Below are 27,486 nucleotides of genomic sequence, written 5' to 3' on the forward strand. Positions count from 1 at the left end.
TGAGCTGACAACAGGCATCTTCCTTCACGTAGGATGTACTCGGCAATAAAAGCTCAGGGACAAGGGGGAGGTGGGGACTTCTGGGGTTACAGCATTTGTCTTCCCAAGTAACTTTTACACGTGTTGAGGCCCCGCTTTCCTAGAAGCGGCTAGACATCTGTTTGCTGATGGGAAGTAGTGAGTAAGTTTGTTATTTTGCTTTGCTTGTGCCTGTGGCTTTGCTTCACTTATTAAACTGTCTTTACTTTGACCCACGAGTTTCTTGCTGCTGGTGGATGCTGGCTGGGGTCAACGCCCCCACTTAGCTATAAAATTTGCTTGCAGTCAAGATGCTCTTTTCATCAAGATGTTCTTCAGCAGCTCGCTCATGTGTCCCAGCACTGACAGCCGCTACATCATCTCACTGAAAAGTGGAAAAAATGGCCCTTTCTAAATGCAAAGGCATTTCACTTACAAACACTCCTCCACTCCGGCGGTGCTGTGGTGTGACTCAAACGCACGTGTGCCTTTCCAGTCGCTCTGCGATGCTCTTTCTAAATGCCATTGCCAAGAACGAGTGGGCTGCTACCATTGCCTAGAATATTGGCAGAACCAAACCACAGATGAAAACGCGCACCAGAAAAGTAGAAAGGGACCAGACAAATGGGATTCAGTCCCAAGAGAGCTGCCGAGTGCGCGGCTGGTGCAACCTGGCACTAAGCTGCAGTGAAGAGACGCTATTTACCTGGGATCTGGCCCCAGGATTCCAATTCTGGCTCTGGCATCCTGCTCAGCAAACTGCTCCCTCCCCGCTTAGTTGATCCAACTGATGCTCATTCTCAGGATAAGTTGGCAAGAGCATTAATTACCATTTCCTTTTATTATTTCTCTGCGATAAAATTACCCACAGCTTCGGTGCAGGTTTGAAATCGCAAGATTCAGGCAGGTACGGAGGCATTGCGTGCTGAGGCTGGTTTGCTCTAGGAACTCCTTTGGGCAGCTGGAGTTCAAAGGAGCTGAAGGCTGTCCCGTGGTCTATCAGAAGGGCCAGGTTCTCTTCCCTTCTGGGCAGACGTCCAGCTTCCCCTGCCCCTTGTCTAGTGCTGATACTGCCTGGAATTCCTCAAGGCAGACTTGTGTGGAGAGACCAGGAGATGCCCGGGATGCGGAGCTGGAGAGGAACTGTTGGTCCATCCCATCCCAGCTCAGAAGCATCCTGGGGGCTGTAACTCACTTTGGTGTCTGAGAGCTGATGCTTTGTGATAAGTTGACTCCTTCAGAGCTCGCCCAAGCACACACTGTCCAGAGCTCATAAAACCTGAGGAGCAAATTGTACGCTGCCTGGGAGCCGGAGGGAACTGAAGGCCCTAGCACGAGCAGACAACGGCTTAGAGAACCTCATCCCTCTCTGTGCATTAGACAGCTGACATGCTTGTGTCTGCCTGGGTGTCATTTCCATAAATTCCTTCATTTTGAAATAGGCTGCTGCAAACGTATACGAGAGAGAAAACTAGGACACCGTGTCCTGGCGTGACACCACGCTGGAGGGGAAATAGCAAGAGTGCCCACCCATGGCACTGTTTCTGAAGAAGTATTTTCTTACTGCGAGATGTTAGCAGGCTATTTTTAAGAGGATCCTGATAACTCTGCAGCCAGTTCTTCAATATTAGGGTGGGATGCAGCCTTTCCCAGTATATTGACACTGCTCCAATTTGGGTGGTTACATTCTTCCAGAGAATTCTGTCCTGCAAATTTTTTTTCACATATCCTAAGCTTTAGTGTAATCCTGCTGCAAGGAGTTGAAAAGCTACGGCGCTTCACCCCAGAAGTGGCTGTATTTTTGTGCTGGGTGACTTTTTAGGGTGCTTTGGGATGAAAGAGAGAATCTATAAGCTAGACCTTACCTCACTGTGGAGTCATTCCTAGTCACTGGGCAACTTTTGAGCAAAATAAAACTGGTGAATGCAGGGAGTAAACATGTCTATTTTTGTAGTTTGTCTTCCAAGTCAAACAAAAATAAGAGCTGACTGGAGGCTGGAGACTGCATGACACACTGTTAACTGAGAACTGGCAACACAGGGCCTGATCCTCCCTGCTGTAAGGCAGAAGGGCATTTCTGGAGCCGGGGGAGTTCACGTTCACGCCGTGCAGCCTGCAGCTGTTTAAAAGTTAAGTGTGACATAGCGGGGCAGTTAGGTGAGCCAGGCGTGGTCGGTGTTTGGAGGGAAACCTGGAGTCGGCTGTGAACGTCGGTGGTGATTCAGTTGCTATCTGCACCCTCTGCGTCAGAATCGAGCTGATGTCTCGGCGTGAGCTGGCGGAGGTTCTGCCTTCCAGCCCGAGACCCTGGCGCGCGCGGTCAGGTTGGATTAGTGGCACCGTGGGTGACTGCCTGCCTGCGCCGGGCGGCACAAACCTTCCCGGGAGCTCAAGGGGGAGCTTTCACCCGCGTCGTTCTTCCAGTGCCGCGGAGCTGCTTTGCTTCCTTTCCAAATGGGGAATTTCCAAATTACCATATATAGAGAGCCCCTCCAAACAAAAACTTTTATGTAGAGCTGAAAAAAGGCTGTGTTCCCAAAAGCCTGTTTGTTCCAGCTGCGGTAATTTGCCCCAGAGAGGATATTGCATCTCTTCAGAAATTGCGTATTGTTTACATCCCCAGAATGTCACCGCAGCTGCAGCATGCCACCAAAGCCTTCCCACGTGCAGAACGCTGGAGCGTAGCACCGAGGCTTTGGGCTACGCAATACACGCGTGCGCGTGTCTGAGCCTCAGTAATATCCCGATCAAAATATGGAAGATTGGGTGGTGGTGGGGTTTGGGGTTGTTTTTTGTTTTTCTTTTTACAATGGTTAATTCTTCCTGAGCCGTTCTGCAACGTGGCACGGTGACAAGAGGATCATCCCGAGTGAATTTCAGGCAACTCAATGCCGGGTGGAGAACACGAGTTTAGCAGCGACGGGGAGCCGAGCCTAGGCTGAGGTCTGCAGCCAGATTCTGATCACGTTTAAACAGGAGCAAACCTGGGGCCATACTGCTGGCTTCGGAGCGCAGGGTGCAACTAGGAAAGAGTCGGCATGCACATGCACCAGTCTTACTGGAAACAGGATCTGTCAATTACAGTAAAGTTTAAAAATAAAAGAAAATTGTGTAAGATCTAATTATTTTCCAGGCTGTTTTTTCCTGCTTCCACCTATCCCAGCAGGACTTGCAGGGAGATAAAAGCTGAAATCTCTCCAGGCTGCAGGGTGTGAGACTAAATGGCATTTACATCGATAAACTGACAAAAAAGGGAATTATTCTAAGATGAGCAATGCTTCCGTGGAAAGACTTCCTTGGGAAGTGAGTAATGGAAGGGAATCATCTCCGTATACCCACCAGCCCTAGTCGGGGGCTCTGAACGTGCGTCCGTGAGCCCTGGGAACCAGACCCATAGCATTGCTATGAGCCCAGACCCATAGCATTGCTAGCCCGCTGTCTTTGCGGTCATTTTCTCTGAGCAGGTCACGGGGCGATGGGGCAGAAGGAGGAGAGGACAGGAGCAGATGGATGTCTAGGTTAGCTGATGAGAAGCCGATGGTTTGCAATGGGGCAGCACTTGCTTCCTCCAGCCCACCCCTTCCACATCCCAGGTCCAGAATACAACCAGGGTGAGAATGGCAAGTAGGACATTCTCTCCAGGAGGGAGCAGGGATGCAACTGAACAAGTACTTCACTCCACCGTGGTTTGGAAAGCCTTTTGCCTTCTTGGCTGCCGTCACGGTCAATACATCAGCAACTGAATTGAATGTGAATCTGTGCAATGAGAATCGATGAATTTGCTCAGATGGGTGAATTAGACCACGGTGTGATTTGCTTTGCTGTGTGGTTTGTTTTTTTTTTTTTTTTTTTCCCTGGAAGCTTGCTGGCCAAATGAGACTACAGACTGACAGCTTCGCTGCTAGAGTACCTGTGCTTCCTACTGGCTTCACCGTGAGTGCTGTTAAATAAGCACAACTCTGCCAGGGCAGGCCCAAAGCACACTGAGTCAGAGGAAAAAGTCTGCTCGTGATTTCAAGATCGAGCCCACTGTGCCTATGGTCAGTCGTAGCTCGGCAGCTAATATCCAGACTGGTTTCAGTGGGCTGTAACATTAAGGAACCCTGCTCTGTGTCAGGGAAACCAGCTAGCACCTGTATTTGGCCACCGTAGCTGCTGCACCAGGATCCAGATGCCACCTTTGAGGGGACCTCACAAGTTACATGCTCTCGGTATGAGAGCAGGGATGTCTGATTCTTTTGAGTGCCTGGGATAATGCTTATTCCAGCCCACGTGAATCAGGGGGTGAAGCTCTCACTCATATGGGCTTACGCTACGTGGGACTGAGGCACCATACAACCTGATACTGCGAAGCTCCTTCGTGATGCCGCTGGGTACCAAACTGGGAGGAGAAACACAAACCAGAGCCCAGGAAGTTTAACTAGCTGACTGAATCCATGGTTTCCCAATTGGATCTGATTTCCTGGGCCCGTTCGGACTTTCCATTTGGCTGATGAGTTTGGATACGACTTTTTTCTCCCCAGCACAGCTCCTTGGCTCCTAACTCCTGTTCGCTTTTTTTACCGTTCCCAGGAGAGAGAAAATCAAATTGGAGGAAATATTGCTCAGCAGTTTCAGAAATCCCACAGGCTTTTAAACATTCCTCCTTTGCTACTTTTGAGCCTGTCTGGTTGGTCACTCCCCATGTTAAGGGAGATGACAACTGGTTGGTCTCTTCACAATTGGGTGTAACTTTCCAGCTTTTCTCTACTAGTAACGTCTTGGACCTGTCCAGATGTTTAGGACGAGAGGAAATGGCCTCAAGTTGCGCCAGGGGAGGTTTAGACTGGATATTAGGAAATTTTACTTCACTGAAAGGGTTGTCCAGCATTGGAACAGGCTGCCCAGGGCAGTGGTGGAGTCCCCATCCCTGGAGGTATTTAAAAGCCATTTGGATGAGGTGCTCAGGGACATGGTGTAGTGGTGGGCTTGGCAGTGTTAGGTTTACGGTTGGACTCGATGATCTTAAAGGGCTTTTCCAACCTATACCATTCTGTGATTCTATGTTAAAACATAAAGTGGAAAAAGGGAAAGGGACTATTGTCACCTCTACCTGATGAGTAGGAGCCAAAAGCAGATACATGGACAGCAGGATGGCCATGAGAAGGGAAACTGGGTTTAGTCTGTTTTTTGTCCTGGCAAAAGTCTCCTGCATACAGGGGAAACAGAGAGGCTGCGTGCCAGCAAAGGTTGAACCTGGGGTCTTTGGTACATGCTCTCTGATAAACTCTTCTGCCCCTCCATCCAGTAAGATATTTGTCCCAGGTTTACCTTCAGACACCTGAGAAGTTGACTCAGAAGTCACAGACTTGAGAACGTGTTTAATGCCACGCTGACGGGGGATAATCAGCGGGCAACGCAGAAGGCAGTTGCACGCACCAGCTGCACCAGAGAATATTGCTGCGTGCCCTTTTCTGCGCGGCTGACACTCCCCATCTCAGCAGGGGTTGCTCCCACCTGGGCAGGGGTTGCTCCCCACCTGGGCAGGGGTTGCTCCCCACCTGGGCAGGGGTTGCTCCCACCTGGGCAGGGGTTGCTCCCCACTTGGGCAGGGGTTGCTCCCCACCTGGGCAGGGGTTGCTCCCACCTGGGCAGGGGTTGCTCCCCACTTGGGCAGGGGTTGCTCCCCATCTCGGCAGGGTTTGCTCCCCGCAGGCTCTGCGGTTCTGGGCGACTTCTGCACCGGCTCTTCTGCAGGGTGAGGCGGGGCGGTGTGGGGACCCCTCGTGTTCGGCCCCGGGCCGTGGGGCAGCCCCGGGGAAGGGACACAGGCTGGGTCGCGCTAGGACCTGGGCAACGCTCAGCCTGCCTCCTCCCAGAAGATTAGCCAATATTCCCAGGGCAGGGCAGCTCCCCAGCCTTTCTACTTTTTCTTTCCTCTATATACGTGTTTTTCCTTCTTCTAGTTCATTCCAGAGCGGAGCAGCTTTGGATTTCTCTGAGCTTTTTTTTTTCTTCCCCCCTGGTTGTTGGACTGCTGCCAGCGTCTTGCAGGGCCAAAGTTTTATCTATAGGGATATATTTTTCAAACCAGCCCAGCTGCACGCAGGCTGCCTGCAATTGAATCCACACTCCAGGGGCGAGTTTAACTCGGGAGAGGAACAGCAGCAGGAGTGCTGTGTGTGCCTCTCTTCCAGCTATGCCTGTCAAGATGGATTTATGACTTTAAAAGGAGCGGGGGGGGGGGAAGAAGGAAAATTGCCTGCAGGAGCCAGAGCTTACACCACAGCCCAGCAAAACACACATGAAGAAGCAGTCGGATCTCAAGGCATGAGCAGCGTAGAAGTGGCACCCTGGGATCTGGTGGATCCTTGCATGTAATATGACTGATCTTAAGCCTTTCATCTGCCTTCACAGAGCCGAGCTTTTGGATTTAAGGTAGTTTGCCCAGGACCAGACTTTGCTATGTTGGCCGAGACAGTGCTTTCTCTTGGTCTGTGGCTGCAGTTTGCCGTGGGACAGAACACACCTGGGAGAGGTGAGTGCCTGAAAAGGCAAGGCATTCCCTTGCTACCTTCCCCCATTTGATACCTCCTGGTCCTTAGAGCTTCTCATAAAACCTTTTCAGAGAAAAAGCTGAAGTTATACTGCTGCTTTAGGTGTAGAGTTATACTGGTGTGTTACTTTGCTGGCACAAGGACAAAACAAACAAAAAACTTTTCTAAAATTGCCATATTAGAAAGAAATTCTATCTTGCTTGTTTCCAGTAGCGGAAAAGAAACTGTTTCAGAAACTTGCAGAGTTGAGTGCAATCATACGGGAAAAAGTCCTGACTCCTCACTGTTACCGATGTACTGAGGCACATCGATTAGGAGAAGTAAAAACAGTGATTGATGCTATACCTGTCGTCTTGTTCTCTCGCTAATCTCTGTAATTCAGCCGTTGTATTTCCTCTTTAAAATGCTTTCTCTTGGATACTGTTCAGGGAAAATGAGTATGGGTCAGTCTCACAGAACTGACAGCGGGGAAAGGGACGTGGAGGAGATGAAAGTCTCCTTTCTGGGTCCCGCGCTGTGGTGCTGGGCAGAAGACAGCCCGCGTCGCGACGGCTAAGCTGATGCAATTACTTTTGTTCTGCCTTGTGTTCACAAGTAGAAAAAGGTTCTCTTCTTTGACTGCAGGGCTACTGCGGGCTGCATCTGGTTTTCACTGCACCTGGGAAATGTAATCCGGTGTGAAAGGAGACGTGAAGCTCTTGTCTACCTGGACAGGAGGTCCTGACTCTGCTTGTGGTAGGCAGGGCAGACTGTCTATTGCTCAGGTCCCTTTGCAGGGTCCTGGATTCTGTCCCTCAGTGACACAGGCCGGTTCAGGAATGGTACGGCTGCCTCTGGCATTGTCACAGTGCTCGATGTCCACGCAGGCAGCAGTTATGCCTGTTGTCACGCATTTCTGCTGCCATGGGAGTGGCAGTTCCCCAAACCCGGTATGTGGCAGTTCCCCAAACCAGGCTAAAACAATGCTCAGAGCTTCAGGGTATGTGAAAAAGCAAGCCGTGGCTTTCTGGAAGGATCGTGCCTTGCTCCAGAGGCAAAGTTATTGACATGCTGACTTTGGCTCGCACGCCGCCAAGCACCCATAGAGGAAATGAACCTGCTGGTCGGCAAGGTGCCCGCACCCCAGCAGCTTTGATGTGGGTGCCTCCTAGGCGCTCCCTAAAGCACCTTGAGCAAACAGCCGGTCTGGCAGGGCTCCTGGGCACGGGCTAGCTCTTGTCTGGAGTGCTATGGTGGCGTGCCGTGATCCCACGGTGAGAGGAACTGTTTGAGAGGTAGGGATGCGTGTTCATACTCCGTTTCCTAGGGACCTGACCGAATGCGGATGATTGTGGCTTTATTCTCAGCCGCAGTGGGCAAAGTGAGTAAGCTACGGGGTGGCCAGTGGTGCTCCTACATGCTCAGGAACGACTAGCTTTTTCAGGGCAATGGCTATTGACTTAGTGCACCAAGGAGCAAAGTCAAGGCAGAGCATCGCATGACCAGTTCCACCACTTTCCTCTTTGGGTCCAGATTCAGATCTCTGTTGCATCAGTATAAGGGACGACCATTTGATAGTTTGGGCTTTGATAAATGAAACTCAGGTTGTCATTACCTGGTTATTCTGGACTAGCATCAGCAGAAAATGATGGGGATGTTGCTGTCCCTGTGGGTGAAGCAAGTGAAGAATAAAGACACGGCCCATCCATACGCACTTTGTAGAGGGCCCTGCACTTACTGACCTCTGAAGCACAGCTCAGTACCTGGCATAATTCCACGATTCCAGGACTCTTGAGGCTCTAAATAAAACAGCAGAGATAATGAAACTCCTGAAAAGATCACAAGAGATGGCAACCCAGCTTCCTTCCTGCCAGAGGAATTTGTCTGAAGGGCCGTTCCTCAACCCACAGCCTGTAATCTGTGGCATGGACGAGCTGGAACCTGCACAGGCAGTTTGGGCTTTCAGTCACACAAGTATATTTTGCTTGGTGGGGCTCAGCTCCTTAAATATGCAGGTGATCTAGCAGTCTCCCATGGCACAGGCCTCTCTCTGACATGGTTTTAGGTGTGTGTTTTACTCCTGGGTGGCTCGGTGGGATACATCTCTTTCTGGGAGCGGCGGTGCCTTTCTCCTCCTGCCCCTCACTGTGGTCCCAGGGGCCACAGGGAAGCACAGACGGCGTTCCTCAGCCTCCAAACCTGGCTCTACTCATAGCAGAACTTTTTTCCTTGAATGGCTAAACAGTGAGAAGGGAAGACAAACATGGAATTTCAAACGTAGCTAACCAAGACAGGACGTGATCTTTTTTTGGCTGTTAAATCCTTTCTGCTCTACAAGCTCCAAGTCCCATGTCATTCAGGCATGTGTTCAGGTCCCAGCTGAGAGTGCAGGGAACTCTTGAAGCGGATGTCTCCTGTCAGCATCTCGCTGTAAGACAGGGAAGTCTGACCGGCTGTTTTTCTCCTGGAAAAGCTAAGTGTTTAAATAGGCAGCACTGTGACTCCACGGTGACGTTTTGCTCCCGTACCAATCCCTTCAAAACACTACTTTGCGTGACTGATCTGTGTCTACGGGCCACGTATCAGCTAGAGGGTGACCAGAGGATACTGCCATGTGTCCTCCGTTGTTCCCTAGGCTTCCGTAGAGCCCAGGAGCAGCAACGATTCGAGGTCTGCAGAGTTAATCCTCAGCTCTTCAGAAGGAAAGGCCTTGACAGTTCAGGAGGCAGGGAGGTGCTAACGGATGCCCCTTCTCTCAGAAATCCCGCTGAAAGTGAGAAATCTTCATTTGGCATCTGGCCACACAGCCGACCTTCTTTTGCTGGAAAGCAGGGAAACTGCTTGAAAACAGCAGCTGCTTGCGTAAGGCAGGGATTTACTGGTAACAGATCACAGCCCCACCTCTGGCATGGATGGCATGTTTAGATTGGATGAAGGACAAAGAACAGGAAGAAAGATGAGGGAATTGGAAACCTAAACCTGAAGGGAAGGATGATGGAGCGTCCAGTCACTTTATAAGCATTGCCACGCTCCTGATGTAGTGAGATCCTTTGCCTAGATTTTTTTTTTATTTTTTTTTTTTAATGGATCCTTTCTGCTGACAAAATCTAAATGGGAGGAATTTGTTTCCATCTTCTGCAGGGCTGAGTGTTAAGTAGAGGTAACGGTGATGGTATGTGCCTGTATGAAGGATTAGCCTCCTGCTCCACCCACAGACAACCCCTTCAGCTCCAGAATATATACCTGCCCACCAGTGTCACGGTGCTTTTGTTCCCCAGTTGTGGTAGCCAATGCTTTCTACCCTCCAGCAGAACACTGCCGTGTCCAGCTGTAGCTCTTCCTGCAGAGCCTCCTAATTAACACAGCCGTTTCCAGCAGCGTACGACGGCTCAAAGCAGTGTTTAAAGGACGTTAACGTTGTGCCCAGCTCTCTTGGTGCCCCAGAGCTGCAGGGTACAGGCAGGAGTGCAATTTGGCGGGGGCATGGCTCTTGACTCTCCTTTGACGTTCTTCTCTTGAGCAGATGTCCCATGCTGGTTTTCACCCATGTGTTCCCCCATGCAGGTAGTTCTGGCAGTAGTGGGATTTCGCTTGCATCTGCTCCCTCGTGGTGAATTCCGAATTCCCCTCCATCGCGTGCCAGTGCATGCGACCTTGTTTACCACTTGCGAGCAATGTCCTCTGGCCATTGATCCCTGCCCTGCCGGGGTCAGAAGCTTTCACACTCCCTGGAAAGGAGCGACACTCCTCAAACTGGTGAGGAGCAGAGGGGAGAAGACGTGATTTCCTCCGGGGAGGTGGCAATCATGTTGCCAAGATCTCTCGCTATGGCTTGCCAGCCGAGTAAGTGGCTTGTACTTCTTCCAGTGGAGGGGAAAGCAGAGAGCCGCGGCTACTTGTGTTTGACTTGCTTCACGCAGCCAGAAGCTCTAAACAAAGTCCTTGTTGCTCTGCCCTGCTGGGACGCCGACGGGAGGTAGGGAGCTCTAGGAACCAGCGGCAGGGACCTGTAGGTCACGGGTTCAGCTCTCCTGCGTGATGTGGTGATGAAATTGCACGTTGCTATGGGCAAGCAGGAAAGCTTACTGGACTTCACTTTTATTTTCTGCTCAGCTCTGAATGCCAAGTCGCTGGGTGTGTGTGTCTGCAGCGCAGGGCTGAGTTGTGCTGGGTCATGCAGAATCGGCTGTAAGCCACGGGGATTGCAGGTCCCACTCCTGCCGCCTCCCACCGTCTCTTGCTTAGTCACCTGCAAGTAACTTTAATGTTCTCCATTTCTGAAGGCTCCGTCTCATTTCTCCTGTTGGCTCAGGAGATCTGGCATGCCTCTGCCATCTCAGCCAGCCCCTACTACAGGAGCTGGTTCCTGCGCTGCCGTGGTCTCTGTAGCAGCACAGTGATTTGTAGGCAGCATGCTTATTTGGACGTTTACAGACCACGCGTGCAAGCGCTCTGGCTTTCTTCCAGTGCACACCTATACTGGAACACACGCAGTAAGTGCGGTCCTGACTCACACGTGTCCCTTCTGTCCCCCATCCAGCGCAGCTGGCCCTTTCTCCGGTGTTCCTCCCCGTGACGTTCCGGACATGAACACTCCTGCCATGGGACAGACCCAGGCACTCACACCCTGGTTGCAGAGGCAGGCATCTGAGCCGTACCCAGTGAGGGAAAGAAATAGCAGGGTAAAGACTGTCCAAATGAAGACTGGGCAAAGAGGATCAAGTCCCCTGTGGCTCAAGCCTGAACCACTTCTCCGCCTTCTGTTTCCCCCCTGGAGCCCCTTGTGTTGTACGCTGAATGGCTGTGCTCTTGCTGGTTCGTGATCTTTTCTGTGCTCAGGTCGTTAGGTTTCACTGTCAGGACGTGTAATGGACCCCTCGTACCCACTCACCGTTCCCCTGCCCTGGTCCTTTCCCTCCTCTTGATTTTGCCACCTCATATCTGCCTCTTGGAGTAGTGCCCCAGGGGGGGCTTAGCAACTCCCTGCTCACCTCTGCCAGGCTCATTGCTACCTCTGGGCCTGCCTTGACATGGCTTTCTGCAGGGGGAGGGCTGTTTGCATGAGCTGTCTCCTTGGAGCAATTAATTTTACAGGAGCCTTTCCATTCAGCTGTCTACTGCCTTGTGGTTTTGGCTCCCACCCGTGGCTCCAGCACTCAACCGCCGTGTGCTGCACCAAGTCCATCTGTGCTCCGGAGCCCGCGTTGCTTGGCCACCCCACGTTCCTGATCCCTTCACTGATAGAGGAGCCTAAATGGGCAGGCAGGAATCTCTGGTCCAAGGCTTCTTCTCCCTTCTTGCACCTCAAAAGCTGTCAGAAAGCAGGGTGATGGTTAAAAGAATTCCAAATTCATTATTGACATTCCAGCTATTGTAAATCTCCCAAGCTCTAAGAGTGGTAGAAGGAGGAATCCCCTATGTGTTCGTGCTTCCCACACTGCAGTTTAATTGGAATGGTAAGAAAATGAGTCAAATGGAGTGGGACTCCAGGCCACACCCTCAGAAGCACGTTCTTCCTGACATATTGCCTTCTTCTGCACAAATGGGTCTGTGCAGCCCTTTCCCTCCTGCTCCTAAGCCTGTCTGGGAAAGGAGGTCAACATGTATTCAGAAGAGCAAGAAAACATCAAATTAGCCCAGCTTTTAAAAAGTGATCTAGGGAGGAGTCCCTCCACTCCAGACTTTCCTGCCAACGGTGGTATAAATCAGGGAGCTTTCTGCCAGTCTTGTGTGGACCGTAGCCTTTGAACTGAGAGGCAGCCAGCTGTGAGAATCAGCCACCTCTCCTGGGACAGCGGAGCCAGCAGTTTTTCTCATCAAGTTTCTTTATCATTTCATTCTTTTCCAAATACAGCTCATTTTTCTTCCAGGCACTGCCATTGTCATAAGATGGGATAAACCTGTAAGTTGGTTTAGGCCCAAAAGTTGCTCCCGACGTTGGCCGTCGCTCTCGGTCTTGCGATCAGCACTTTGCTGCTTTCTCTGGGACTGCTGCGCATCGGCCCAGGGCAGCAGCTCTGGACGGCGGAGGCTGCTCCTTGGCACGGGGCACGACTGACCTGCTGGCTCCGGCTGGTGAGCGATGTTCCCAGCTCCTGGAACGTGTCCACCTCCAGCCTGGAGCAGAAAGTACTCGGGATCAGCCTGGCGTTGCATAACAAGAGGTGTCAGTGCAAGCTGAGGTGGCTCAGAGGCGTTTTGTCTGCAGCAGTGAGAGCAGGATCCAGGACTTGCGGCTTGTACTTTCAGCTCTACCCCGATTCCTGTGGCTGAGCTCCTGCCTCTTTCCGCTTCCCTTTCAGTTTGTCCGTAATGGGTTAATAACATCTGCCTGGGAAGACTGGCGTGAGGTTTCAGAAGCCTGTGCGGTGCTTGCAGATCCCGCGTGAGCGTAGCGTGGGGTGTGCTCAGCAGCTCCCATTGCCCCTGCAGCGTCAGGTCCGGGGCATCTCTGCTGCCCTGCCTGTGTTGGCTCCTTGCTCTGTTCCAGCCCCCTGTCCTTGTGCAGGACCTAAGAACGAGGGATGAGATTAGTGTCCAGGGAAAGTACTTCCCTTCACTGCTGCGATGGCGTTTCCTGCTCCCACCTGTTATGCATCTTGACTGAATTTGGACCAGAGGAGTAGCAGGCGTTCATCCCGCCCTCATTCCATGAGGAGCTGTATTTTCTCAGAAGTCAGGCGCTAGGCTAAATTCAGGCATATTTCATCCCAGTTTTTCAGTCTTTTGGCCTGCCTTTCCTCTCCCATGACTGGTCTTTTCCCTCTGAGACATGGGGTCTGTTCCGGGCATCCAAGGAGCTCCTTGAACAGTAGGGATCATGCACGTGAATGGAAAGGAGGAAAAAAAGTAACTATCGCTCCTCCTTGCTGTCTCTACCTTTGCAAATGTGTAAAATGTGACTTTAAAACAAAGTTGGCAACAAAGCCTGGGGAGCAGGGAGCCAATGCAGGCAGGGGGAGCTCCTCTCCCCGCTCCTGGAGAGCTCACCACAGCAGCTGGCTGAGGTGCATCTCCAGCCTTACCTCCGTGGAATGGTGATGGGTCTAGGTGAGGTGCAGAACACGGAAAAGGAGCGAGCTCCAAAAGGCCAAACTTTGTCTGCGGCATTGGCCTTTGCAGCTTGACCTCTGGCTCTTGGCACACAGCAGGGCTGAGATGTGCTGACGCCTTTGTTTACTGTGAGCCTCTATTGCCCGTCTCAGCCGACCAAAGCACGTGCAGTACGGCAGCTGCGACGCTTGCGTGCTTGGACGTCGTGCCATTGTTCACGACCACGGACCAAGCACACCACCGGTGCTCGGGGCTGCTGCTGCTGTGTCGCTGAGGTCTTCCAACTGTTCCCTTGCGTGTCCCTTACCCTCTTGGCCAACGTGAAACCCTGCGGGGTAGGTGGTGTGTTTGGAGCGTGCTGCTGAGAGGGTCCCGCGGCTGGGCAGATCGGCACGAGGCTGCTGTCCTCCAGGGCCTCCAAAAGCTCTTTCCAGCTCCGCTGCAGTGCTTTGGCTTCTCTCCTTGCAGTGACCCTCTTGGGCAGGGCCCAGATCAGGCTGAGCAGCTGTGACGTCCCCAAGGGAGACTGACCCCAACGAAAGCAGTGGGAGACAAATAGTCCACCACAGGTCACAATCCTGTTATTCAGTGGGGGGGTGGGAGGGGTCTCATGAACTTTTTTCCTCTTGCTCTTTGCGATCCTGTAACCACTTCAGGTTCTTGGACCTCAGAGAACTTAGGAACCCGTTTTCTGTTCGCAACAGAAACAGCTTTTTTGGCAATGTACTTTAAACCAAAAGGTGCTAAGAGAACTCAGTTTGTGAACGATCACAGGCGGACCTCTGGCTAACACTTCAACGTTAGCATCTCAAAGTGTTCGCCAAGAACAGTTGTGATCAGACAGGTGAGTCTAAGCAAAGCTGTCCAGTGAGGGAAGACAGGGTGCTAGGGAGGTGGGTGAGAAGTTCCTGGACAGTTGACAGCAGGACTGAGAATAAAGCCCAGGAGCCCTCACACTAGATAATAATAATAATAATAATAATAATAATAATAATAATAATAATAATAATAATGGGCAAATCCTGAGGTCTCTACCCAGCAAAATTCTCACTGAATTCTGAGATTTGGCACAAGGCAACCAAGCTTTCCTAGCAGATGGCTGTGCAGGTATGGGCTCGCGTCATTCCACTAACGCACCTCCCTCTCTCTTCCCCTGCTAGGTCCCCAGCCGTCTATTTCCAATTCAGAGGGGGACCTCCTTTTCTTGCTGGACAGCTCTGGCAGCGTCTCCTACTATGAGTTTTCCAGGGTCAAGGAATTCATGTGGGACCTTGTGCAACCTTTCAGCTTTGGCCCCAAAGATGTCCAGACCAGCATCATCCACATCAGCACTACGCCCACCATGGAGTTCCCTTTTGACCGGTACCTGTCTAGTGGGACTCTGCAACAAGCCATCCGGGACACTCGACAGCTCATGGGCGACACTAACACAGGCAAAGCGCTCTCCTACGCCAAGGAGAAGTTCTTCAGTGCTGAAGCTGGTGCCCGGCCAGATGTGCCCAAGGTACTGGTTTGGGTGACCGACGGTTTCTCCACTGATGACATCTCTGAACCCATGCAGCTCCTGAAGGACATGGGAGTAACGGTCTTCATTGTCAGCACTGGACGGGGGAATTACCTGGAACTCTCTGCTGCTGCCAGCCAGCCTCCTGAGAAGCACCTGCACTTTGTGGATGTTGATGACCTACCCATCATCACAAAGGAGCTTCGAGATGCTATCCTAGGTACCGTGGGGTTGGGCTGTGGTCACTGGGAGTTTGCAACAGGGCTCAATGAGTTAATGCCTGGCTCTGCAGGGCAGGCACGGTGAGAATCCCCTAAAGCCAATGGTCCTCCTGACCCACAGCTGCTGCCCTTGCAAACTGAGGTGCTTTGTCCACAATGCCACAGGTCCAAGTATAAACCAAGGCTTTTAGGAGGTCTGGGACAAACATCTCTCTTCCTCTTGGAAGGTCCCATGACCGAATGGGACAAATTCCCTTCTGCAGACCCGTTAGTGAGATGAACTTGTGTTTGCAATGAGTTGTTCAGTTGTGAGGGACGGAAGGAGGCTCAGGCAGCATATTATCTGGATTCCTTAAAAGCCCACAAGACGTTGAAATGAATCACGCAGGTCACAGACATCCGTACAATTCAAGCGTAGCATGAAAACGCCCCCAACCTGCACGGGTTAATTGTTAACCAAAGGCTTCCCAAAGAGGCAAGGATTTAACTGCAGTAAGAGGCTGCTGTCTGTGGGAGCAAGGTGCCTAAGCCCCTTGAATTTGATTTTCGCATTCAAAGTGAATTTTTTTTTCCTCTCTCTAAAATGCTGTCTGGCTCTGTGCCATCTGATGGAGGCGGAGGACACCGATGGGTTGAACACATTGCGTACACAAAATGGGATGCGTATGCCTGGGAAGGGTTTGGTCCTGTCGGCTCCCTCAAACTCTTGTCTAGGGTAGATCTGACGTCCCACACATACCGTCATGTGCAGGCACAATGGCTGGCACGCGCTGGGATATCTAACTCCTGCCAACAAGTGGCTGGCAGTTGTTGTTCTCTTACAAAGAGCAATTAAGGATGGTGCTCGCGATCAGCATTAAGACTGTAGGAGAGGAATGTTTTTTGTTCCATAAATCCCCTGTTGTAACGTGTTCCACAACCTCCAGATCTATAGCCTGACTTGGCTAGTACAGCCCTTGGAAGAAAATCCCAGCCCTAACTTGTTAGGCTTAGCAGGCCAAGTGCTACCTCTTTGTTGCTAGCACGGTTGTGGCGGTTGCTGTGCAGAGAGCAGGAACAGACAGAAGATTTCATTTTTCAGCAGTCCTCTTTTCTAAAACATCCAGGAAAGGGTCTGAGGAGACCCAAAGCCATAATCTGGGCCAGAAGACAGGCATTTGGAAGCCAAGAGGAAAATCTCATGCTAATCCACATGCTGCACTGCACAATGCATGTTCTTTTTGCAGTTCTTGAATACCATCAGGGTGGGAGTGCCCGTGATTGCGAAGCAGGGGTTTTGCCTCAGCCTCCCAGATGACTCCGGATTTGTTTGGAAAGCTGAGTGAGTTACTATGACTCTGCAGACTTTCCATTCATTTTCTGGAGGTTCTCTCTCCCTTGGAAATCCTGTTTTAATTCCTCATTTGGCTTCTGCTATGTGAGTTGGTTAGAGCTGTCTTTGGAGTGTCCAAGTAACCCCTTTCCACAGAATCCTCTGTATGTAGCAATTTCTTTCTATTTGCAACCATGATGATTTAACAAATCACACACAGGGACTATGTTCTCCAATCATCCACCTCTCTCCTGTACGAGTACGGGGCAGTACCAGCAGCCCTTCTGCTGTACCAGATGCCACACACACCCCCAGATGTTTCGTTTCAAGTGGCTGTTTCGGCTTCCAGTGCATCCTGAATCCAGATGGTATAAAATAGCATCCCAAAATGAGAAATCACCTGCATAGCCTTGCAGCACAAGACTGTCTTGAAGGTCGTAAGATCTGCAAAGGTAGTAAATACTCCGTGCCTGAGGGCAGCGTTCTGGGCATCCACCAGGTCTAAAAGTTACTAGTCTGGGGTTTTAATGGAAGGTGAGATTCCCACATGAATCCAGGGGCTGGTGCTTTAAGCAAAACACCAGACATTGGTAACATCACCTGAGTTAGCCTTAATAAAGCCACTTAGGTCCACTCTTCCCTGCCTGGAGGAGGCAGCCCTCACCACCACCCTTCCTGCTGCTGGCCCCTGGGGTAGCAGGGACAGACAGGATCCCTGGCAGGCAGGAATTAGGCCTTTCCAACTCTGGAACGGCCCAGACTGGTTTTATTATCACGGCTATCTTTTCATCTCTTGCTACTGTTTTTTAAAAGCCTTTTGTAGATGCACAAACAAGCTTTTGTCAAGAGTTGCTCTCCTCCCTTCACCTCCTATCCAGGAATGGGGCGTTTCATGCCTGCTTCATAGCTACTCGAACACAATGGTCCCTGGCTACCAAGTTGCTCTTGTCTCAGGTAGGCTGAGAACCCTCCATGGAACAGTTCAGTCCCTGCAGCCGTACCTCGCTATACGAAGGTAGACACCTTTACGTAGGGGTTGCTCAGTGAAGAAGTGTTTTCTTTGCCTTCAGAAATTTGATCAGAGCTCTGAGCAGACAAATAACACAATGCACCGTCAGGGCCGAGTCTGGAGTTCGCAGCAAGGGTTTTCAGTCCCAGACAGCAAGACCGCCGCTACTTGGACAGGGAGAGGAGAGGAAGGTGCCTCACTCTTACTGCTTCTTGGACCTGAAATAGTTCCAGTAACGCTACTACGCAGAAGGGTGCAAGACGGGGACTGTGGATGGATGTGTATGTTCACTCCTCCTCTTTTTCCTTGGCACGTAGTCCTGACACAATGAGTCTGCAGAATGCAGCAGGCTACGGTTCCCAGCCAGCCCGGCTACGGCCACAGCCACAGCTGGCTCCTGGCAAATACCTCTGCCTTTCCTAGTGTGAAGGAAAGGGGACTCTAGCTCAGGCTTCTTCCGTTGCACCTTATATATTATGCACCCAATGTATGGCATTTGGTGCCCTCCTTCTGGGGACGGACCTTCAAATATTGTGAAACCAAGGCATTCCTTTGAGATGAGATCAGGTTCTGTTCTGTTCACTTGCTCTCCACTCAGTGAGCTGAACTGACAACTGCTGACTTGTTTCATCCTTCGGCACCATCTTCTGAGCCAAGTTCTGCAGGAGCCCACCTGCCCAGCAGTCACAAAACATCAGCCGCTTCGCATGCAGGGCAACCCATTTCTGATCTGAAACAAGGTCCTGGGTAACTCGTGCTGCAGTGAAGGCTTTGAGTCTGGAGTCCTCTGACGTTCTCACTTAGCACTGAATATAAGCAGGCGACCAGAGGGAGTGATCTCAGACCTTGAATGTCCGCCCTGGTAATGGAGAAGTGTGTTTCCCCCTCCCAGAATCGGAACCCTCCTCCCATCTATATCCAAGTAGGGAAATAGAGCCACAAAGCAGAAGTGATTTGTCCCAAGTCCTAGCTGAAGCTTCTGCAGAGAGGGGATCATGTACCCAGGGCTAGAACAGGTTCATCTGCTGCCTGGCTGCATTTCTTACACACGTCATGAAAGCAGCAGCATTCCTGCCAGCCTAATCTTGACCTCGCCAGCGTTCACGGGGTGCCGGCAAACTTGTGGCTGCAAAACCGTGTTTCGAGTCACCAAGAGGCAGGAGGTGGAAGGCAAGTGTGTGTCCCAAACCGCCTCTGAGTGTTGCTAGGAAGGCATTGCCTGGGTCTAATACAAGAGATGAACTTGGAACAAGGAGGTGCTGTGAAGCATACCACGGGCAGCTATTTTCTGGGGCTTATTGCCCTCTTTATACGCTCAAGGCATCTGTAATCTGGCACCAAGGGGCAGAGCTATTTGCTGTGGGCTTCCTGCAGCGCATCCCTCAGGTCTTGCACCCTGCCACTTTAATCTGCCCGATTTACTTGCAGTGTCCCTGAGCCTTGCCTCCAAGCTCACTTATTTCCATTCCCTGAGCTTTTGGCAGGACTTTTGGTGCTGAGGCCTTTCGTCTGTTCGCTGTTCCTTTGTGGCTTGGCCACTGGTCGCTGTGGGGCTCGCAGAAGGGTGCAGTGCCCCGGGCCCTGCGGTGCTGCCTCCCACCCTCTGCCTCCTCCAAGCTCCGATGGGGTGGAGTGCCGCTGGCTGGCAGCGCGCGGGGACAGGGCATGGAGAAGGGAAATGTTCCTGCCTGCCTGCCTGGGAGAGCCAAAAAACAGCTCAGAGGAAAAACTGAGGCTGCTTTATTTGGTACGGGGGAGCTGGCAGGGACTCGGAGCAGCTCGGAGGAGGAGAGCTGATCTTCTCCCAGTTAAAGAACAAGCCTGAGTGTGCAAGGCTACCCCTGTTCTCTTGCAGGTCTGGGCAGACTCTTGTGCCTCCCTTTAGCTCTTCGTATGCCACTTCCCCGGAGCTAGAAACAAAGTCCTGTGTGTTTCGGCCCCTCTGGAAGACCAGCGAACTGTGGAATTCTGCCCAAGATGGGCTCAGGAGGCCGTGCACGTTGGAAGGGTCAAGTAGCAGAGGAAGCTGGGGGAACTACAGAGCATCAGAAGAGGTATTAGCGTCTGGCATCTGGGGTCTAGACTTCAAAGGTGGCATAAGCCTTGAAGAGAAGCCTCTGTGCAGGGGGAGAGAGCGGCGAGACAGCACAAGAGTGGCTCTGAACGTTGAATGTCACAGAACAACGGAGCTCTGTGAAACGCGGCAGGGAGTGACTTCAGCTGGGATGAACGCAGGGGCTCAGCAAATGCTGGGCAGTCCCCAGTTGCTGCCCTGAATTCCTGGCCACTGGCTACGGGCAGAGAGCAGGGAGAAATGTATTTCTTCATGCTCTGGGCTGCTTCACATACATGACAATGTAGTGGTTTGGTTTCACTAGGAGGTGATTTCCACGGGGAGCTTGGGATGAACTGACCGCAGGACTTTTGGAACCTGGATGCCCCAAATTCTCTCTCCAGCTTTGTCACAGGCAGTGCCAGTGCTGCTTGCCACGCTGGGTACGTGGTAATGTCTTGCTGAGCGTGGGAAGCTGCCTGCCTGGCCAGGCACAGTAACTCCCACACATCTGTCGGGCAGTAGCGGCTGCCCAGAACTTGCTGGACGGCTCCAGATTCGTTCTTGGTGGCGTAAAACAGGCTTGGATGGGCAGGGGCATGGCTCCTGCTGTGCCAGGCCTCTCTGCCACAGCAGATCACAGCACCGTTCGGCCTCAGCACAGAGGACAAGGCAGAGAGAATGGAGAGGGAAAGCTGGGGCTTTATAGAGCAGCTTGGAGGCTTGTGGCAAACTGGTTTGAGGCTGGAGGTGCCTCGGAGGCAAGGTGCAGTCGTATTCTTGAGTTGAAACCTGTTGTGCAGACATACCTGAGCAATTGCTTTAGCCAAAATGCCACCTCATGGCAGCTGGGACATATTCATTTCCTTTGCAGGCTCTGTTCAGTGAAAGGGTCTTGTCTGAGAAATTGGAGTGGTGCGAAAACCCAAACGCTGCTGCCTCATTGACACGTTTTACGTTTTTTTAGCTTTATGCTTGGCTTCAAGGATTTAGTTTTGTGCTCCTGAACCTTTCAAAGAGGGCCTGGTTCACTGAATTGCTATGAAGGGGCTTGGCCACACCTAGGTGACTTCAGCTCTCATCCAGCGTTGCTGTAGGCTACATCTCCCATCCAGAAGGGCCTCTATTTTAGATGTGCTGTGTTCTGTGTATTAAAGTCAGTAGTGATTTCTTGCTACTGTTTCTCTTCCAGACGTTATCCAAGCAAATCGGCTCCATGCAGTAGATATCACCTCAAGCAGCTTCCGTCTGATGTGGCCCAAGCTCCTCTCCCAAGAAACTGGCTACTACACCCTAGAGTATGCCCCAATAGATGATCTAGCAAGGAAGCGGACAAAGCAAGTGTCTGGGGCTCACACCAGCCTCATGCTAAGCAACCTTGCACCAGAAACTACTTACGAGGTGGCACTCATTCCCGAATCCAACGTCCACTACTTCTCTCCCCAGACGACAAGGGTTACTACACTGGCAGGTAAAATGTGCACAGTCGTGACCGAGGGGGAAGTCTCCACTGTGCTGAGCCTCACGTATATAAAGCAAACGGGACAGCCCTTGGTCTGCATCCCACAGCCTCGTGGTCTGATTGGAGGAGGCAGATGGTTGTGATCAAGACAGAACATAATGAGCTTCTTTATGCTGGCACTCAGCTGGCAGCTCTTTCCTTAGAGAGATGTTCTGGACTGCCCAGGACAGGGGATGAGGTCTGATGGTCATAAGATGCCCTCCCGACCTTAAAAATCTATGAATCTGGAGGAAAGCAGAGCCCGCTGCCCTGGGAGAAGAGGGCAGGAGCTGCAGCTTGCAAGTATTTAACAGGGCGGAGGTGCAGAGCCCACTGGGGATAAAGCACAGGCTGCTGCACATCCTGACTCACTATCCCAGCCTGATGGTCAGAAGCAGCGCTGCCTTGTGCGGGTTACTGCCAAAGGGGAATTTTGAGCTTCGTAGCTTGAGCGGCTGCTATGGGAACAAGGAGATCCCTGCCTCCTACCTGAGGCTGGAGGTGCAGCCCGGGGGGAGCCATGCTCCTGAAGGTGCGTGCTGCTTCTCCAGGCAGGTGTATCGCTGACGGGGAACCCCTGTGTAAGAGGGAGGGAGAGGGGGAGCGCTCGGAGCAGAAGCCAGCCCCTCTCTGCAGACTAGTCATTTGGGCCAGCAGAATAACTCGGATTTATGCTGGATAGCAACATGCCAAAAAGTGGCACGCTGAAAATCTGAGCAGGGGTGACAAAGTCAAGATGAACTTGCATCCAGTATTGATTTTCTGCATGCAAGAACAGTTTTGGCTGAGTAGTTTTGCCCACTCTATGCTGCACCAGTAGAGAAACCATTTTCTTAGGGCAGAGCTGGGTTGTGCTGACTTGGACGGCTATCGACATCCACTTGCTGGATGGATTTTCTTCCACCTCCTGGAAGCCAAATACAGTGCAGCTCAATTATGCGCCTCTGACAGCATTCTTCTGCCTTGAATTACATACTCATTCACATCTTTTTACATTGCTTTCAGAGGAAATAAGCCCAGCTCAGGTTCTCATCTCGGAGTCTGGGCCACACAGCTTCCACGTTAGTTGGGCTCCTACGCTGGACAGTGTGATCGGCTATCAGATCCTGTACGGACCGCTGCCTGGGAACTCAGCGAAGCTGCTGGAGGTGGATGGCAAGCACAATGGCACTTTGGTGGAGAATCTGGCACCCAACACAACCTATCTAGTGACAGTGACCGCAATCTACAAGTCGGGCAAGGAGAAATCCCTCTCAGCTAAAGCGTGCACTCAGGAAGGTGAGTGAGCAGCACCCTGCTGATAGGAAACCACAGGGGCACGAGGAGTCTCTGAGCGTGCCTATTGCTTTGCACCCATCGCCTGCCTCTAGGTGAAGCCAGAGAACTCGGTCAGCCCAGTTACTGGGGAGGGATGAGAGAAGGGGAAAGCTGCAGCTTCCGATGAGCAGCACATGATGTGCCATTAGGATGTAGCAGATGTAGAAGGCATAGGACTGAAAGAAAATCAGACAGGCACAGTATGACTGCTATTACAGGGTGCATACTGCCAAGCTGCTGGTGCAGTCACAAGGAGAACAGACTTGGAGATCCCTGAATCTCCCTAAAGAAGAAAAACTGCCTTTCCCTCCTGTCTCCTCAGTGTCTGTTCTTTGGTGTGATTTAGCATCAGAGGGGTGGAAATTTCACCAGCAGAAGCTTCTGCTCTGAAGAGGGACCTGTAAAGATACTGCAGGAGGTGAAATCTAGCTCTTATCAGCACTCAAGAGTGAGGAGCTCAGAGAATGACAGCAGCTGAGGGTGCGGGAGGTGGCCAGCCAGTGCCTGACAGTGCCAACAGAAGTATTTTGTGCTGGTGCCAGGACAAAGTTAAGGACTAATTAGGCTGAGCTCCTCCGGTGCGGAGATGTAGAGTGACGGGCTATTGCATCTCTACAACAGCAGGCTGGCTGGCAACCCCTTCTCAGCAATGCCCTCAGGAGAAAGAAGGAGCCAGGTGGTAAGGATCACTCCATACAAACGGCCCGCAGTAACACGAATCTTCTTTCTCTAGAGGGCTCCAAAGTGAGGCACCTTCGCTTTGAAGACATGGGCCCCAACACCCTGAAAGCCTCCTGGGACTCTGCCGATGGGAAAGTCCTTGGTTACAGAGTCAGATGCCGGCGGCAAACCGGCCCTTCATCTGTCATCAGCGTTTCGCCGCAGATCCACAGCGTGCTCCTCACGGACCTGGCTTCGGGCACCACTAACAAAGTGTGTGTGAAGCCCATGTACAAGAACCAGCCAGGCAAAGGGCTATGCCGCATGGTGCGCGTGCAGCCAGGTGAGCCGGGGTGCAGGGCAGAATCCTGGGGCACTTTAGCCAAGGGAGGGTGTCCTGAAGGGCACTGAGGTGCTGGAGATCCAACGCAGAGGAGCCCTCATGGCTGAAATGCTCTGTGCTCATCAGCTAGCTTGCCAATAGGGCTTCATCACAGCTACCAGCCCAAAAGGTACTGTCCCAAGATGGGCTTTTTCCCCCGTTTTTAAGAGCAATACTCCTCCTAGTGGCGTCACGTTTGCAGGCAGGAGAAAAAGTGTGCAGCGGAGAGACAGTCCTGCAACTACTTTGGGCTAACAAGGGTGGGAAGACTGCTAAAAGCATTGGAAGCGCTGTTTAAAAGTCATGTGAACTCTTGGCTGCCCTTCACTTTTCAACGTGGCAGGGACAAGCTAACTATTAAACACAGCTACTAAGGCACGACACGCCTGCTTTCCTCCCTCCGCTACCCAGAAGCCGCTTACTGTCGTGAAACACAAAGGGATTCTTGATAGGCTGAAGTGAAGTAAGAGCAAAAAGAAGCCGTGCGACAGCGCAGAAGCACAGCCTTTTTCCCAGCAAGAGGCTGGAGTGATAGTGAAGATGACCACAGGGATGAGATCTCTGACTCAGTCCCATTTGGAGAATGGGTGGATAAAGCTGACATTATACTTTTTTGTGTTCTTCCCAGCTACAGAGGCCCGAGGATATAAGCACAGACAGAGAGCATGACAGACTCCGGAGTGAACTGATTCCCGGCAGAGCAAGGAAGCTTGCTTGGACAAAGACTTGGACAAAAAGGAGGGGTCAGGGGAGGAAACCGGAAAGCTCACCGATCATCTCCCAGCCTGCACTGTCCGTTGAGGTGTCCTGGTTGTCAAGCCTAAAGCCTGTCCTCAGCCGAGTTCTCCCGAAGCTTAAAGGTTTGGCTTGGCTGGATGGAACAACCAAGCCGACCAATAGATCCCAAATCTGTACCCTCTCTTATATAAATATGCCTGACAAGTAACAAACAAAAGGCCAAGTGATGAATCCTCACTATTGCTTGCTTACTGCCTGTTCTCTATTTATTAAATGTTGATACCGTTTTCTTTTTGCAGCTCATGAGCATGCTCAAGACTTGGCTGTTTACTGCCCTGGCCTTTCGTTCTGGGTACTTGCACTCAGAGAAAGATTACACGCGGCCAAATCCATTCCTGCTGGCAACAGCCGTCGAAGCTGACACACTTGACAAAGAGCAGCTTTCCTCCAACTCATGCAGTGTACTCAGCAGGTAGCTCAGATTAGGCATCCCAAAAGTATAGCATCTCAGGGATGGAAGGGAAAAGCATTAGGAGAAAGAAGAATAATGTAATACAAAAATGTACGGTATGCAGAGGAGATCGGGTCAAAGCCACCAGGATTTCTGAGAAGAGGAAGAAAAGAGTTGTTAACCCACTTGGCCTTTGGCCAGGACACGGAGACACGTTATAGAAGACATCCTGCCTTTTATAAAGTGCGAGGGCTGTTTTAGAGTTCCCAGATGGTCTTTGGTTTATGGCAGAGCGTGGTCGGTGAACTCGGTGAACAGAAGGACAGGGCCAGGGCTGGTGAGCACTGTCAGAGTGCTCTAGCACAAAAGTTTGCTCACTGCCTGCCTGCTGAATTCTTGAGTCTCATCGACACTGTCCCGCTCTCCCCCTGGCACTGGTATTAAATTCAGTGACATACAGATCCCAGATGGACTTTGAAGGGTTCAGTTCCCCCAAGTCATTTGCCTTGGGATTTGGTATCGGCCTGAGAGAGCAGGAGACTCAAAAACTTGGGAATTTGCTTCCCCGGCAGGTTACTCTACTCCAGAGCTCTCAGCCCTCAGCTGAGCTCAAGGAGCAGCAGTGAGTCAAGAAGAGCCAGAGAGCACGACCACCTAAAGCAGTTATTTTTGTTTCTCGTTCAAATACGCACCTCCAAACAACAGCGCAGTACTGCCTGGATCATGACCGCTGAATTACTGTGGCATATCTGCCATCGGTTTCACCAAATTGGATGCGAGTCCTGCTATCAGAGCAGCTATACGGAGATTAATTAGCCTGTTCTGTGACTAATTATGGACAGTAAGTCTCCAGCACTATCATTCCAAGCTCTATCCTCTGCACTCTGAAAACACCTAGCACATCTTTAGTGTCTTGTCCTGGGCTTCCACCCAGTGCTAAGCTTGAGCTACACTTAAAAATCAGGTTTTTTAGGGGAGAAGAGTAAATCTGATTCTTTCCCTTTGGCTCAAGGCTTGAATTTGCTGTCGCTAAGCTACTCTTTTCAAAGGGGAGCTAGGAAAAAAAAAAAAGATGACAATTTTAATACCTAGTGACAAAGCCATTGGAGCAGCACAGTTCCAAAATTCAGGGCTTAGGGCTGTAAAGAAATGTATATACTCTTCTGGTAACAAAAACCAGCATCAGTGGGAACACCTTCCCTCAGTAACGCTTGCTCTATTTTAAATTTATGGCTTATTTGTCCTACATGTGGAACTTTTTTTTTAAAGCTGTGCCGTATGTTGGAGAGCCCTCATGCAGTGTCACTGCATCCTGCAAACCCTCTCTTAGCTCTGCTTCTGGACTTCTTAAAACAGCTCCTTCTGGAGCCGAGAGGAACGTTGTCACTGACCTTGTCTCCTGAGTGCTGAATTCGTCACGTCTAGGTTTATGGAGCATTTGCCTTGGGCTGTCGTCTTGTACAGGAGGAAGGGATAGGAGGGAGGTGAGTCATTCATTAACTCGATAAGAAGATTTCATATGATTTGTGTCTCCTTTGGAATGTGCATTTGTGACTGATTAATCTTAATGGAGACCGTGCTGAGGGGAAGATAAAGCCTCTGGAATCTCTCATGCAATAAGATAATCTTGTTCATTCTTGCTGTAGGACAGAAATTAATTTTGCACAACTCCCTGCGTAGTTTACTAATACATTAACATGTCATCCCCCCCCCAACTGTAATGCATCCTTTTGAAGACCATTAAATATACAATACAAGAGTTATCGAATCTTTACTTTGTTCTTGATGTCAATAAGGGCAAGTCTGTTAAGTGTAGCTTTTGTTCTAATGAGAGGTATGGGTTGAAAAGCTGGTATTCATCTCAATTTTAAATGACTGAAAAGCAAGCATTCCACCCGTGACTTCATAGTTTGGTTTACAAAGAACTTTACCCCCCCCCCCCCAAGAAAGTGTCAGAAATATAGAAGTAGAAATATATCGGTGTCAATAATGTCTCAGCTTCAGTAAGAATTGTTTTACAAGGAGCCAAAAGTAAATGTCCCGTAAATCTTGGCAGAAGTGGTAGTACTCACAGACATGAAAATTCTAAGTTGGACAGGTAAGTTTAATTCAACTTTTTTTTTTTAAACTAAAGCCTAATGGTTTCTGGAGCTATTTAAGCATCTCATCCGTACTGATATAACGGGTATGACACCCAAACACCTATGCAGGACGAGAGCACAAACCGTCAGGGCTCCCAGTGGGAGCTAAGTTCTGTGTGTGGGGACTACAGCGAGCTTCATTTGTAGCTGAGCTGCTCCCAGGTTTTCTTTAGGGTCCTCGCACCTTCTGACGCGTGTGGTGTTGGCTATTACTAAAGATTTAACTCGGAGTTGCTAGTGTGACCTGCTGAGAGAGTTCCCACGTTCTTCAGTAATCCAAAGACGCCTACTGTCCTGTACCAAGACACCATGGGGTTTCTGAACACAACCTTCCAGGAGGTGCTGATCCGTCAGGGACTGGAGTGCTTATCCCACTCAGCTGATCTGTTCTCTAGACAGATAACAGAAAACCTAATGGTTTTCTGAAGGAAAACAGCATAGTTCCCCAATGCCGGAATTTTGCTAGAGGGTTTGTGTTCACTTGGAAGAAACTTGCTCTGAAGCGTGTACTACCTGCAAGCCTTCCCCTCCGTATACCCCAGGCTCACCGAGATGTCAGAGTACAACTGTAATTAAGACGCGCTAGCTAATTTTCCCAAGCAATATGGAGG

General features: G+C 51.0%; 1 protein-coding gene across 2 annotated transcripts; it reads left to right on the forward strand.

Annotated features, from left to right (window-relative positions):
• Positions 1 to 5,956: 5,956 nt before the first annotated feature.
• Positions 5,957 to 26,493, forward strand: VWA1 (von Willebrand factor A domain containing 1). 2 transcript variants are annotated; one of them, XM_075520239.1, is made up of 7 exons: positions 5,957 to 6,325; positions 6,415 to 6,535; positions 14,747 to 15,310; positions 20,878 to 21,156; positions 22,192 to 22,464; positions 23,237 to 23,506; positions 24,180 to 26,493. In XM_075520239.1, the coding sequence occupies exons 1-7, from the start codon at positions 6,302 to 6,304 to the stop codon at positions 24,212 to 24,214; spliced, it is 1,566 nt and encodes a 521-aa protein (XP_075376354.1). In that variant the 5' UTR covers positions 5,957 to 6,301; the 3' UTR covers positions 24,215 to 26,493. The 2 variants fall into 2 exon arrangements, with proteins under 2 accessions (XP_075376354.1, XP_075376353.1); XM_075520238.1 differs by having other exon boundaries at positions 5,959 to 6,325; positions 24,174 to 26,493.
• Positions 26,494 to 27,486: the final 993 nt, after the last annotated feature.

The sequence above is a fragment of the Mycteria americana genome, chromosome 18, assembly GCF_035582795.1.
Source record: "Mycteria americana isolate JAX WOST 10 ecotype Jacksonville Zoo and Gardens chromosome 18, USCA_MyAme_1.0, whole genome shotgun sequence".
Classification (NCBI taxonomy): domain Eukaryota; kingdom Metazoa; phylum Chordata; class Aves; order Ciconiiformes; family Ciconiidae; genus Mycteria; species Mycteria americana.

Bases quoted from the DNA above. Each gene is read 5' to 3' on its own strand.
- VWA1 (XM_075520238.1), top strand. From the start codon at position 6,302: ATGAAGAAGCAGTCGGATCTCAAG. The intron at 6,326-6,414 runs GCATGAGCAGCG...CTGCCTTCACAG, and splicing joins AGAAGCAGTCGGATCTCAAG to AGCCGAGCTTTTGGATTTAA. The intron at 21,157-22,191 runs GTAAAATGTGCA...CATTGCTTTCAG, and splicing joins AAGGGTTACTACACTGGCAG to AGGAAATAAGCCCAGCTCAG.